Raw genomic sequence first — 13,777 nt, forward strand, 5'->3', positions numbered from 1 at the left:
TGTCATATATTCTGTATATTTCAACGAGTACAAGAGCCTACCTCTTATAGTTAAAGGTGGCTATACAAGAATGGTAACTCATCTAATCAACCCTATAAATAATCAATTACAGCTCATATACACCAACATCCTCCTTCATTAGCTTGTATATACCAACACAATATGGCTAAACATGGCAACTCTAGATCATACAACTCATATATACCAACATCCTCCTTCATACAACTTATATACCCCAACACAATATGGCTAAACATGGCAACACTAGATCATACAACTAATATACACTAATATACAGCTCATATATACCAACATCCATCTTCATACAACTCACACACACCAACACAATATAGCTAAACATGGCAACCCAAGATCATACAACTCATATACACCAACATACAGCTCATATACACCAACACTCATCAAACACCCTGCAAGGATTCCGAAGTCCCATGATAGTAGCTAAAGGAAATTATCTCAAAAGCATGTTGAACCATGTAACTAAATGGCTCCTTGAAGGGCCACACATCTTGGTACAGCCTGTAATGCAAAATTATGAATTCGAGCAAAGGAGATTCTTCAAGTAGTTTTGTTTGCCTATATTTTAGGGAAGAATCATGTCAAATCTTTAGATTACAAGCAGGGCATGGTTGGATCAAATGGCTAGATGGCCAAAATTTTTTGAATGGTATATTTTTCATATATTTTCCTAAACCATGCATCCACAGCCACGACAAATATGTTATTTATCATTGTAAGAAAATTAGCAAGCATTACCTTCCGAGCTCTCCAATAGGTCGGACAACGCCCATCAACCATTTGCCACTATCATCATCTTCAAAGTTCAATTTCATCACAAGTTCTCCAAGTTATTAATTAACAGAGATTGGGATCATAACTACATAGGTCATAGGTTTTTTTTTGGATTTTTTGCAAGGATGCTTTCTAAATATCAGATTTTTCATGAGTACCCTTCTAAAATATATATTTGCATGTATACCCTCGTAAAACTCTGTTATTGTACAAATGCCCGTAATATAATGGTTGTTCTAACGGTGTTAAGAAAAATCATATTTATATTAATTAAAAATAAAATAAAATTTTAGAATTACGCTATTATCGCTTTTTTTCTTTCTCTACTATCGGGATCGTGATCTATTTGCATGTCTACCCATTAAGGGTATTTTAGTCATTTTAATTTGAAACCGTTAATTTTTTAACATCGTTAGATAGCATGGGTGCATATGCAAAAAATAAAAATAAAAAAGGATAGAATGGCAAAATAAGTATTTTACGAGGGTATACATGCAAATATCAATTTTGGAAGAGTATTCATGCAAAATCTGATATTTAGGAAGATATTCATGCAAAAAAATCCTTTTTTTTTCAACATGCCCGTAGCTAATGATACACCGTTCACAAGGCCTTCACAAAATGTCACACGCACACGGAGGGAGATGGAGAAACACCAAGCTCAGATCAAAAGTCTAAAACCATGATCTTAGTGGAACTTGAGGCTGGTCAAGATGTTGTTGTTGACTGGTTCAGCCAAATGATCCAACAAATTCTGGTAGGGCCCCACCCCACTCCCCAGGCCCTGAACAAAGTATCCCAAGATAGCCAGCATGGCCAACCTCCCATTCTTCACCTCCTTGAGCTTCAAGTCTTTCATGGACTTCTCATCCTTCCCAAGCCCCAGAGGGTTGAACAAGGGACCTCCAGGGTATGCAGGGTCCCCGGACCCACCCAAGAACTTCTCCAACCCCAGGAAGTACTGCTTCCCCAGGGAGCCTGGCTTGGCCCAGTCCTGGAACCGCCGGTGCTCGGCGAACCCCATGACTCCATGAGGGCCATCTCAAACACAAAGAGGGTGTAGGGGTCAGCCCAGCAGTCGTAGGTCCCCGCCGGGGGGATGACGCCGGTCTTGAACCACCGGAATTAGGCCGAGCTTGCCCATGATCTCAGGTGCAATTGCACCAACTGCACCGAGCATGGCGTACCGGCCATTGATGACCTCGCCGTAGGCTAGCCATTTGGGCTCGATGAATCCGCCGGTGCCCTCGGGGTCCGACAGGCCGAGCGGGTCGAAGCCGTAGTCACCGGGGAGGCTGCAATGGCGGAAGAGAAGCATGAGATGGTGGTGCCTTGTACAAGCTAGTTGCTGGCTATGCAGCTAATGTTCATCTGAAGAGCTGGTACTTGGAATTATATACTACCTTCCATCTAAGTAAGTGAGGGACTGCTTGGATGCAAACCATAGCTGTCTGTCTGCTCCTTGCTGCGAAGGCATCAAGTAATTCATATTAGCAGTAAAAAAGGACCTGAAAGTTCTGAACGTCTTTCACTCTTTGTACTAAAGACGAATGAAGTTGTTGTAGCAGTCGCATGCAAAAGAAATTGAATCCTTGTTTTTCTGAAGCCCAACATACATATCAGACTGCCAAAATTTGATGGACGATAGAAAATATGATAATATAAAATTAGGACGTGGTGTAATCTGTTGAGGAAAAGCCCATTATTCAAACGATAATGGATTCATAACTCGTATCCATCAAAGGAAGATGAATGGTAAAACCTTATGCTAGTTAAACAAATTTGCAAGTTTTGCCGAGGGCCATAAGGAGCACATTGGTTAGGGAAAACAGACCTTTACTGGGGGTGCGGAGGCTGCTCTTACAGCAAAGGAGGCCTTTCTTGGAGACCCAAGAGATCGAGAGGGAGTGGATTGAAGGGGCTTTCCTCCTAGAAGTTGTCTTCCAGCCTCCATTGATGAGAGAATATTCAGGGTTGCCGTTGGCTTTGGTATGTCCCTCCCCCTCTGTTCCTCTGCTTTACTCCTCTATAGAAGTTTTAACTCGGAAAAATTATAGAATGTCTCTTCCGGTGTTGATCTCTGCGAACAGAATCCAGCGAAGGAGAAACAAGAAATCTTAATTAGATAAGGGAGGGTTTATTTGCGGTTTTAGGTGGAAGCTCCTTGGCCACGTGGAGAAGTGGGACCCAGTGGCTCAGATTTCCTAGATGGGCCACTGGTTGGAGGGCTGATACTGTTTTGTTTTCAGATTTTGTGGCCCCAAAGGTGCCTGCCTTAAGATCGGACCATCTATCACAAATAAGGTAGCAGTGACATCAACCATGCATTGGTATTCCCTCTTCATAACATGGCGTAACATTTCCCCAATAACCTCTCATGAGGGAGACCTAAAGATAAAACATGGCCATCCGTCGCAACAAGAAGCCTCGATACCAAACAAATGCTGCAAAGGTCAAGGATTCAAGGGTTACAGAGGCATTCTTAGTCTCAGCCTCATATGGTGCAACCAAGCCAAGAAAAATCTGTTGTCAACCTGAGTAAGAATTGAACTGAGACAAGGAAGACCACGACAATAACGTCAGCCAAAAGTGTAATGTTTGTAAAAGCCTAAAAGTATGTCAAATGCTCCATTTATTAGTCACGAAGCTCCTGCTATGCAGTTTGCAAGCCCTATCTATCAAGTTTTGGGAACTGATGCTCCTTTCAGTTGCAAAAATTTAAACGGGGGTGGTAGCTTGAATTCGAAAAGGAGACATTTAACCCTCAACGATTTAGGCAGATAATCAGTTCGAATGTCTATATAAAACACTAACCGTGATACAAAGAGAGCAAAACTTATTTAAATATCACCCAAGCTCTATAGTATGGTTCTTCCACATAAAATCAGGCTACCTGAGTCTATTCTCTGCCTCTGTCTCAGCCTCTCGAAGAGGAAATCTTCATTGTGTTGCAAGGATAGGTAATCATCCATGTAAAAATTAGACCCTTTTGCTCTACCATTGGAACTGCTCAGGTGGTTTACTACATCTCCAAGTCTGCCACCTTTTTGGTCCATAGAAATCGCAGAGGAGCTGTGATCACCTTTAGGGCTCCAACTCCCAACACTACTTCTGATGAGTTTCCCACCATCAAATCCAGCACTTGCTTCCTGAAATAATATTATGTCATAGAGAAGTCGTTATCTCACAATTCAACCAGCCAAGGAGAATTTGATACTTCAAAAGCAACACAGACTCGGTACAAGTAATAGTTGATTTGTAAGATAGTAATGAGCAAATGTCTGAATAAATGCATTCATGGTAATATTATATGCAATAATTCTCAAAAACATGATGTACCCATAAAACATCATAATGCTTAGAAAGTCAGCATTTGGGGCTCGTTTGGCTCGCGGGAAACATTTTTCCTCTTAAGAATATGATTCCTGAAAAGCAGATTCCTGAGAAGAAGATGCCTGGAAAAGTACTTTTGGCATGTTTGGTTGATAATGGAAAAGTGATAGATTTCCAGAGTGCTTATGTTTGGTTGACCGTCCACTTTCCAAGAAAAGTTATGTGTAATTCCTATTATACCCTTAATAAAAATTAAGTTTTTAATACCTCTTTAATGCTGAAGGATTTTTTTGGAAAAAAATAAAAATGAAGTAATTTCCGGCTTATGGAAAAGTAACTTTCTCATGTTTCTCATGGGAAAAACTTTCTCATGAAACATGGGAATCATATTCCCATGGGAATACAACTTTCTCATCTCTCTCCATTGAAAACTCCAACCAAACAAGAGGCATCTCATTACTTTTCCATTGACCACACTTTCCCCCCTTCTTTTCCCGCGAACCAAACGAGCCCATGGAGTTTAAAAAGAAGAGTCACAATAAATACTATTCTCACACAAAATCATATCTACCACTGTGGGTTAGATCTGAGTTATAATGCATATTTTGTAATTGTTTCAAATAACAAAATGCATTTGGAGTTCAACACCACATTTATTGCCTTGTTGTCTCATATGAGTCATGAAACTTGCAAGATCTGAAAAATCTGAGGTTATTGTCCACAAAATACTTATAGATTTCACCATCACATTCAAAACAAGTAAGGAAAACATATTCAAGAAAAGAATAAGGACAAAAATAACAACCTGTGCTGAAGCAGGCAAAATATTTCCTGATGCTGCCGGCACCTCTGCCTCAGTTTTGCATGGTGAAGGAGATGTATCATTACTGGTCTCCCACTGCAACCAAGGAAGTACAACACCATCTGCCTCAACAGGCAGTGGAGCAGCTTTTGTCAAACTTGCAGGTGTTTCTGGTACACGATCATGCACTATCAAGTCTCTTATCGTCGAATTTGTATCACTTCTTTCTCCATCAAAGGAAGACATGTCTGTATCTTCAACATTTGAAAGGAAATCTTCAAAATATCTTTCGGCCTCTTCAGTCAGATGTTTCGACATCCTTATTCTATCATTGCTTCTCTGATATATGTTTAACAGAAAAAGGTATTGTAATGAAAAAAAGAAAGATGAATTCACTACAAAGGATGCTTAAGAGGTAGCTTACTCTTCTCGATCGTGAGGATCTTTCTGGAGCAGCTGTTGGGTTTGGCGAAGGAAGCAACTCTTTAACAATTTTAGTAAGCTCCTGACCACGCTGCTCCTCTACTGCTAGTTCTGCCAGTAATTCTTGCTTCCGCTTCTCCGACTGGAAATAAAGCAATAAAAATGTATTTAAATATGCAGCAAATTATAAAAGCAGCTGCTATAAATTTAGAATAATTTAATCTGAATTTTCAACATAACATTATCTCTCTCTTTTTTTGCCATCATTTTTGAAAAAAAAATGTGTAAAAGAACATAACATTATCAAATTCTACAACACATTATGCCAATGTATGACGATCAAGAAAAAATAGGACATCTCAGTGAAGCAAGATACTTTGACTGAAAAGAGGAAAGACCAGAAACCCAAACGAGGCAAATACTGATTGAGGGAGGAACCTCTGTCCCAACCTACATGACCAAATGAAGCGTAGTGGTTTACTAATCCTAGGTGACTTCAACTTCATAGCAGAATGATCGTTTGGTATCCTCAGTATGGTAAGCAATGAAGGAAGGTGATCAATAGTGGAAAACACATGTAATCTGAAATCAGAAGATGCTTTTGGAAAACAAAAAGGCACACAAAAGATACGAGTAAAAAAATATTTTTCTAGTGCATATCTAGCCTTACTTTGCTTCCCACATTCCCATGCATTTCTTACACATATTCTCAAAATGTAATACCCAGAGGGAATTGTAGTGGGATATATATCAGCATGACAGATTAGACAGACAATTGCACCTACATGAATTATCAGAATTAACTATACGGCTATTGCAAAACATAACCGGATACAACATTGTCACAGGCATCAAAAAGGATTCTCCTATATCATGCCTGTTCCAATTTGGTGGTGTAATTCCTTCTGATATCAGCAATAACTTGGATAATGTTGGAACTCTTTGCCCGTTTCTCATTGTCATTAAGAATTGTTGTGCGTTCTGTTTTTGTCATGACCTGCATAAACTACAAGTTTGATTAGCATAGAAAAGTAAAGTATATTTCATATCTATCTTATTATGAAGATATAAATGATGATATGAAAAAAGATTATAAGACAAGCACAAACTATAATGAATGATTATAATAAGAACAAGCCTCTTCAACTATTTGGGGTTAGAAATAGCCACAACTAATGATAAGATGGACAAAAATTTTTGTCAACTAATGAAGACAAAAATTGAGACATGAAGAACACCAACCTTCTCAAGCTCTGTCCTGATCTCTTCTACTGCATGTCTCACTTCTTTGCGCATGGCTTCATATAATCCAGTCCCTTCCGCATCCCCAGTGGGATGTTCCATCTGAGTATGAAATGGAAACTACAGATGTTAGATGCACAGGTTGAACTGAATAAACTTGAGTAATTGATTGAACTCTATCCCTTAAGATACTGCTACAGATATTGAACACTGGCTCATTTAGAGTGTTGGTCTCAACCAGCAAAACTAACCTTTTCTTGGGTATAAACTGCCTGAATTGTTTTCTCGGTCCCACTTTTACTTGAATGAACTTCCCGTGCTTCATCATCAGTTAGCGAAGAAGACTGGCTCTATGAAAAAAATGAATGAAGGAGAAGAAAAGCAAGGAACATAAATTCAACTTTTCCAGTTGTTAAAGATTATTTCACCAAACCAACACTAAAAACAAAGGGTGCGATAATTGGTATCAACACATTCCAATAAAACCTATACTCAAGAAAAACCAATCCTTTTGCAACTATTTATTTGATCTCCTATCTGTATTGTTCTTTTTATATAACACTCATCACAGCTCCAATGAGGGTAATATGCATAATAATCATATAATTTTAGAGTAGAATAATTACCGAGTAACTATCATGTGACTGAAAGAAATCTTTTTGACTCCCAGATCTTCCCAAAGCACCTGTTTTTGTTGGGTTTTGTGATGAAGGCCACTGGAAGCTACCGCTGCCAATATGTCTCCCTTTGCTTTGAGTGGTGTTGTCACAAAGGTCCAAGACATTCTGTACCCAATAAGATAAAATAATCAAACTTTCTAATTATTATCTTTTAGAGGAACAAGGAAAATCTATATATCACACAATCATCAGCTGGTGGCAAAATACCAAAATTTCTCATACCAACTGCAGATTTGCAATCAACTACAATGCGGTTTCCAAAAGTGCAGAGATGAGGATAGGACTTGTCCATGGCACAAAAGCACTTAGCAATACAAGACACCCTTCTGAAGCGAAAGATAAATTGTTGATAGTGTTCCACAAGTTAATAGAGACAAAAGCATGTCATACCAAATAATATGATCATATCATATATGGACACTGCATGTCATACAGAATGTTATTCAGACTGCATTTTTCAGGTTTCTGGAAGATAATACTTTTGGACAGGTGGACATGGTTGACAGAACTCAAATGGATACTCCAATCTAAAGTGCCTGCTAATGTCAGCAAAAATTGTCTGATACTTAGCACTTTTTTTTTAGTATTGTGCAAGGAACTCTGAGTTTCAAGTGCTACATACTTTAAGTAAATTGTCCTTATATTTTTAATATAAATCACCAAGGTTATATGGACACTTTAAACAAAGTGTCTCTAAGTTTTTTGTATTATGTGTATGCTCCAAGTGAATTGTCCTTATGTTTTGAGTATAAGGCTATCAAGGTTATATGGACACCAAGCCAAGCATTTTAATATTTTCAATATAAAATTATCATGATTACATGAACAATTGAAATGGTGTCAATATGCTTTAGTATAAAAAACAATCATGATCAATTATCAATTTAAGTACCTTAACAAATCTCGAGTAATCTTACACCAAATAACTCAAAAGCAACTTGCACACTCATGGCTATTCTATTAATTAGTTTGTAAGAGAGCATATATGACTCTCCATCCCCTTTCCAGTTTCTATTTTTTGGATAAGCATCAAAAATCCATGGTTCGTTGCACCAAACAAACACTGGTAGCAAATAGATACTTGGTATAGAGAACCTACCAAGTGTCGATACCACGAACCAGCCTATATAGACACTATAGCACCATAATACTAATACGGGTATCAAAATTGGTATTGCTAACCATGATCAACACACACACATATAATTTACTTACATGGAATAATATTATTTTCTGTACTATATGACATGTCCCTATATCTAGATTTTTGGAGGTTGCCATGTCCGATACTCAAGGACACTATGACACTTGGTACCTGTGCCGAGTGTCTAGGTAACATGGTATATACCTCCTTGGTAAGTCAGACATCCATGGTATCTAAAGGGGTACATGTATTTTCTTATTTGAAAAAACAATATGGTATCTTATTTTAGATTGCTTTCTAGAGACACTAATACAATCTAATAAACATACTCTGTTGCATTTCCATTCAAACGGTTAAAAAGACACCACACATCAATATAAATTTATAATAGATGTTAATCTGATCCGAAGTTTTCTTTTTTCGTTGATATTGTGTTTTACATAAATGCATGTTACTATTAGTTCATTTCCTAGATACAATAATCTGTTTTAAGAAGGGATAAAGTTTCCATGGGAACCAAAACTTTTTCATTGAAATAGACTGATTTCAGGGAAACCAAGCCAAATTGACCCACAAACTTGTTTCGGTTAGCTTAAAGTAAAGGTGACCAGTTTCAGTGTTTTCACTCAGTTTTGCTAAAACTAATGGGAAAAGGTTATAAATGCTCAATTTAATTATTACTCGAATATCTGTGGTTAATTCACCATGCCAAATTGACCCACAAACTTATTTTGGTTAGGTTAAGGTAAATGTAACTAGCTTCAGTAGCTTCACTCAGTTTTACTGAAACTAGCGGGAAAAGGTCATGGATGATCAATTCAATTATTTGATTGTTTGTGTTCAGATTTTAGTCATTTCTTCATTTAATTAAGCATATTTCATTAGTTGGTGCAAACTATTAATAATTTTTAAAACCTCAGAATCATTTAGGAAGAAAGCCAACTTTTCTTCGAGACTTAGAAGATGTTTTTAGAATTTTGGAAATAAATTCTAGAGCGAAAGAGGAAAAAAGGGATAGATTTGATCCCCCACCCACAAATTTACAAGATTTGAGCTCAAATCATAGAACATTTAAATGCAGTGTTTCTATGATGTGTAATATGGTTCAATAAACATTTTCACTGGTCGTTGAAAGATTTTTATAATCTTGATGGTTTCAGATTTTCAACTTAAAGCATCAATACCAAATATTTAATGATGCCAAACAGTAACAAGTACTCTAGAAATATGTCATCTATGACTTTGGCTTATTATTCTTTTTCTCTGAACTCGTTCTTTTTTCACTTAAAATACCAAAATTGCTAAAATCAAACTAAACATGGTCAACAAAAAAAAAAAAGTTGCAAAACAACACTATCTGAGACGATACATATTCATAGATATTATTTTTTGTCGTGATAAGAATATTGAGCATGCTTTAGAAGTTCAGCATGAGCTTAATCATTATATAGCCATCCAAATAAAAGTATGTAAATAAGCTTCCTTCACATTTCTCGTATGCATTTAGTATATATATTACAAGTTTCTGTAACTTTCCATGCTAGCATTTGACAACTCTCGGTTCCCTGCAATGCCCTGATTAAGTCAGCATAGTTTCCATAGAACTTTGGTGTAAGCTCAAAATCAACATTTGGACATGAACAATTCATGCATATACATCCATCTATTAGCATGACATTTCATGAACCTTCTAACTGGAATAATTTGCAAAACTGAATGCGACTCATAGATATCACATATGCTCCAAGACAAAGATACACAGATATCATTCACCAGTACCTAACTCAACCAATCATTCCAGTGCCTTTCTCTTTTCAAGTCTTCGGGTATTGCTTTCCCATTAGATCCTTTTCTTCTCTAGAATGCTACAGAAAAATAATCAAATTCTTGCAAAATCCCTTGAAGAATTTGAAAATGTATCGAACTATAAGGCCATGTAACCAAAACCTTCAGTTTGATTGTCATGTTATGTATGTAGTCCACAAAACAGCAAACTTCTTTAATATCACGACAAGAATTGATAACATAACCTCAATGTTGCCATCCAGTCACATTATGGATGCAAGTTGTCCCGGTCATAATTTTACATGGATGCCATATGAAGGACTAAGAAAATGGTCACACGACCAAGAACTGGCCCGCAAATTAACAAACCATGTTTCTCTTAAGGAGAGAATTGGTTTTAACCTGATAGATGCCATATGAAGGACTAAGAAAATGGCCACACGACCAAGAACTGGCCCGCAAATTAACAAACCATGTTTCTCTTAAGGAGAGAATTGGGTTTAACCTGATAGCCTAAATTAATACTACCTTCCAAAAATTAATTCACCTTTTAGTTATCGAAACAAGAAGCAAATGGGAAAGAACTAATAGAAGCATTCCATGATTAAGGTAAGAAGCATATAATAACTATCAAGAAAAGTTTTTCTTTCAATTTAGTAAATCAGTTTCTCAAAAACAAGTGATTGTTTCTAATGCAGCACAACCTGAAAAATGCTGTTAAAAGTTAAGATGGAGGGGAACATAAGTAGAGAATTTTGATCACAAAAGCACCAAAAACAAAACAGAAAGAAACGAAAAGAAAAGAGTCCAAAGCACAAAAGAAAACAAACTAAAGAGAGTGATGCTAAACTAATGCAGTTCCACACAATCACAAAAATTTCTTGAATTCTTTAGAATTGCCAGCATGACTTGTAGCTATCCTGATGCCAAGGAAAAAAAAAGGAAAGAAAGAGAGGATTTAGGCCTAGTTTGGATAGGTAACTGGGACTTTAGGGATATATATATACGCATTATAATGGGTAGGCTTAAATTTGGATAGGTTTAATGGGGACTGGGCCTTATTTTTGTTTGGTAGTAATGCTATAATCCCATGTAATGATTACAGTTTTGTTGTTTGGATGAAATTTGAGAATAAGTATTGAAAAAATAAAATTTACCCATATTGGTCAAACTTGCTCTTGCAATACTTTGTTCTTCATTTGTCTGCAATTTAGATTATTTTGGAGGATAACTAAATACTGTTAAAACAATGAATGATGTTAATTAAAATTAAAAAATATTTTAATCATCTTTCTCAAATCAAACAAGTTTGTGCTTCCAATGTTACTCCATAATGCTTTAGTTATAATGTCAATATAAATATACTAGAAAGATAATAATATATTTTTCGTATACTAATTTTAATCTAATATATTGATACAACCATGTTAATAAACAATAATATCTTAATATAGATATATTAATATAATATCAACATTAAAAATACTGATATTAATATAATACGTTATATTATTATAATTATTATATTATATCATACTATATTAAGCATCAATTGCTAATTATTAGCCATACTAATTATTTTTATAACAATATAGTAATAAAATTAATAGAGCATTACAATAGAAGGAAAATTCTGAGGGCGGTTTGATTATTTTTTAAATTAACTCCCTCCCACTTTTTCCCACACAATCTGCTTAAGCCAAAGTTATAGCTCTCCTGGTATGAATCTATCCCATGTTCGCCTAGTTTGACGGAATTGTCGGGGATCGCATCTAGGGGTGGATAAAATGGATATTTCGCATCTAGGGGTGGATAAAATGGATATTTAGGAATTATCTCAGCGATAGGCGGGATTAAACGGGGTTAAACCAGCCTCATCCCATTCCCAAATTCGGCCTTAGGGTTCTATGTCAAGAAAACAGTGAAGGTACCTCCGAATCACTACAACGATGCCGAGCTACTGACACGGATCGCTGCCGTCTCGAGCTACCACCAGAGGTGGGTTTCCCGTTCACAGCCCTCCGGTCAGGGGGCCTCGACACCGACCTCCCCCGCAGGCGAGAAGCCTCCGTCTCCATCCTATAGCTAGCGACTGAATTCCGGCGATCGGGCAGGCGGGCCGCCGACCTGCTCTCCTCCTCCTCATCCGACTCCGCCCTCGCCCGAAAGAACTCGTCGGCAAGATCATCAAGGCTGATGTCAGGGACGCCGGACCCCCTCACCTTGTTGACGAACCTGCTCCTCGGTGTCGAGAACTCGTCGGACTCTGGCGGCGGCGGCGGAAACCGGCCGGAGTAGCGGCCGAGGCTCCTCGACCGACGGTGGCCCACTCCGCGGTTGGAGGACCCGGCGTCCTCGGCACCGCCGCGGCCGCCGACGGCGGGCCGCCTCGAGGTCGATCTGAAGGCCGCCGTCGCCATCGCCGGCGGTGATCGGAGGATCAATCAGCGTTTCAAGGCCTGCGATCGAGGCAGAAAGGTGGGAATCAGCAATTTTTTAGGGGTTTTTTAGGTCAAGAGAGAAGAAACGAGGGATTTGGTGTTTGCGAGAGCGAGAGGGAGAGAGAGACAGAGAGGGCGGAGCGAACGAAGATTTGGAGATTTTTAACGTATAAAATTATTGCAAAACAGTTATATACACTCTTTTACTGCATAGATTCGCTCCTCCTGCTACTTTCCTTTCCGGTGAGACAGAGACTAGGAAGAGCAGGTGTGTGTACTTTTTAAATTAAGAAGTGTAATTATCGGCTATAATTTTAGTGGAATATTTCGTGGAGTAAAGGCCTAAAATTGTGGAGGAAATTGCGAGGATGCCACCAGAAGAAGGGCGGTCTTAAACGCAGGAGTCAATTCGGACAACGTTCAAATCGACGAGTATGGTTTATGGTCACCGCCGAGCGAAGGCTGAAGGTACCGTCGGCGCTGTCGCATTGCAAGTCATCCAAGGCAATCGAAATTTGCCCATAAACTTAGCAGAGTTTTTGCTTAGTTTTGCTCTCAAGCAAGTCTCATGGTCCATCGTATGCATGGTGTAATATACTTGGGAGCTTTCTATTGTGATGTTTTTCATATTTAATAAAAAAGCAACATTCTTTTACACTTTTACCTATTTACTTATTTTTTTTATTTATTAGATAAACAACATATAACTCCTATAACAAGGAGGGCAGTTGGGCATCCAAGGCTGATCTTTCGTGCCTTTTGTCGGGAGGACAGAGATTAGGACTTTCGTGTCGAGCTGTAGTACCCATAGTTACTAATTTTTTCACTTATATTTAGGTTCGACATTTACGGCTCTTTTGCACAGCTGCATGAACACTAAACATGTATCAAACTATATCTGTTTAAATAGACTAGATATGTTTGGTTATACGACAATAATATGAATGAGTGAAATTTGTGAAGAATGTAATGTCCTTAAGAAGTATAACAAAGAACTATTTTTATTGAAATATCTTGATCCTCGTTGGCAACGATGAAAAGAAACGCGTTCATAAATTGTTTCCTTCATATAAGTGCTCAATCAAACAATCTCGATTCTACATATTTGTCTACA

At 37.8% G+C, this 13,777-nt stretch overlaps 1 protein-coding gene and 1 pseudogene across 3 annotated transcripts; both read right to left on the reverse strand.

The window, feature by feature from the left end:
• Nucleotides 1-222: 222 nt before the first annotated feature.
• On the reverse strand, nt 223-3,429 carry LOC103710682 (chlorophyll a-b binding protein 8, chloroplastic-like; annotated as a pseudogene). Its single transcript, XR_015975523.2, has 3 exons — nt 2,648-3,429; nt 2,217-2,278; nt 223-2,108 (listed from the first exon to the last, which is right to left on the reverse strand). The product of XR_015975523.2 is annotated as a chlorophyll a-b binding protein 8, chloroplastic-like (transcript).
• A 155-nt stretch (nt 3,430-3,584) lies between these two features.
• Nucleotides 3,585-12,833, reverse strand: LOC103710643 (uncharacterized). Of its 2 annotated transcripts, none has more exons than XM_039127149.3 (8): nt 12,154-12,833; nt 7,240-7,398; nt 6,865-6,963; nt 6,614-6,715; nt 6,249-6,377; nt 5,373-5,513; nt 4,952-5,287; nt 3,585-3,962 (listed from the first exon to the last, which is right to left on the reverse strand). In XM_039127149.3, exons 1-8 carry the CDS (start codon nt 12,640-12,642, stop codon nt 3,672-3,674), a joined length of 1,746 nt encoding a protein of 581 aa, XP_038983077.3. In that variant the 5' UTR covers nt 12,643-12,833; the 3' UTR covers nt 3,585-3,671. The 2 variants fall into 2 exon arrangements, with proteins under 2 accessions (XP_038983077.3, XP_088572508.2); XM_088716382.2 differs by having other exon boundaries at nt 6,249-6,368; nt 12,154-12,831.
• Nucleotides 12,834-13,777: the final 944 nt, after the last annotated feature.

Source organism: Phoenix dactylifera, chromosome 2 (genome assembly GCF_051530095.1).
Source record: "Phoenix dactylifera cultivar Ajwa chromosome 2, Ajwa_hap1_PhDact_Kaust_v1.1, whole genome shotgun sequence".
NCBI classification, from domain to species: domain Eukaryota; kingdom Viridiplantae; phylum Streptophyta; class Magnoliopsida; order Arecales; family Arecaceae; genus Phoenix; species Phoenix dactylifera.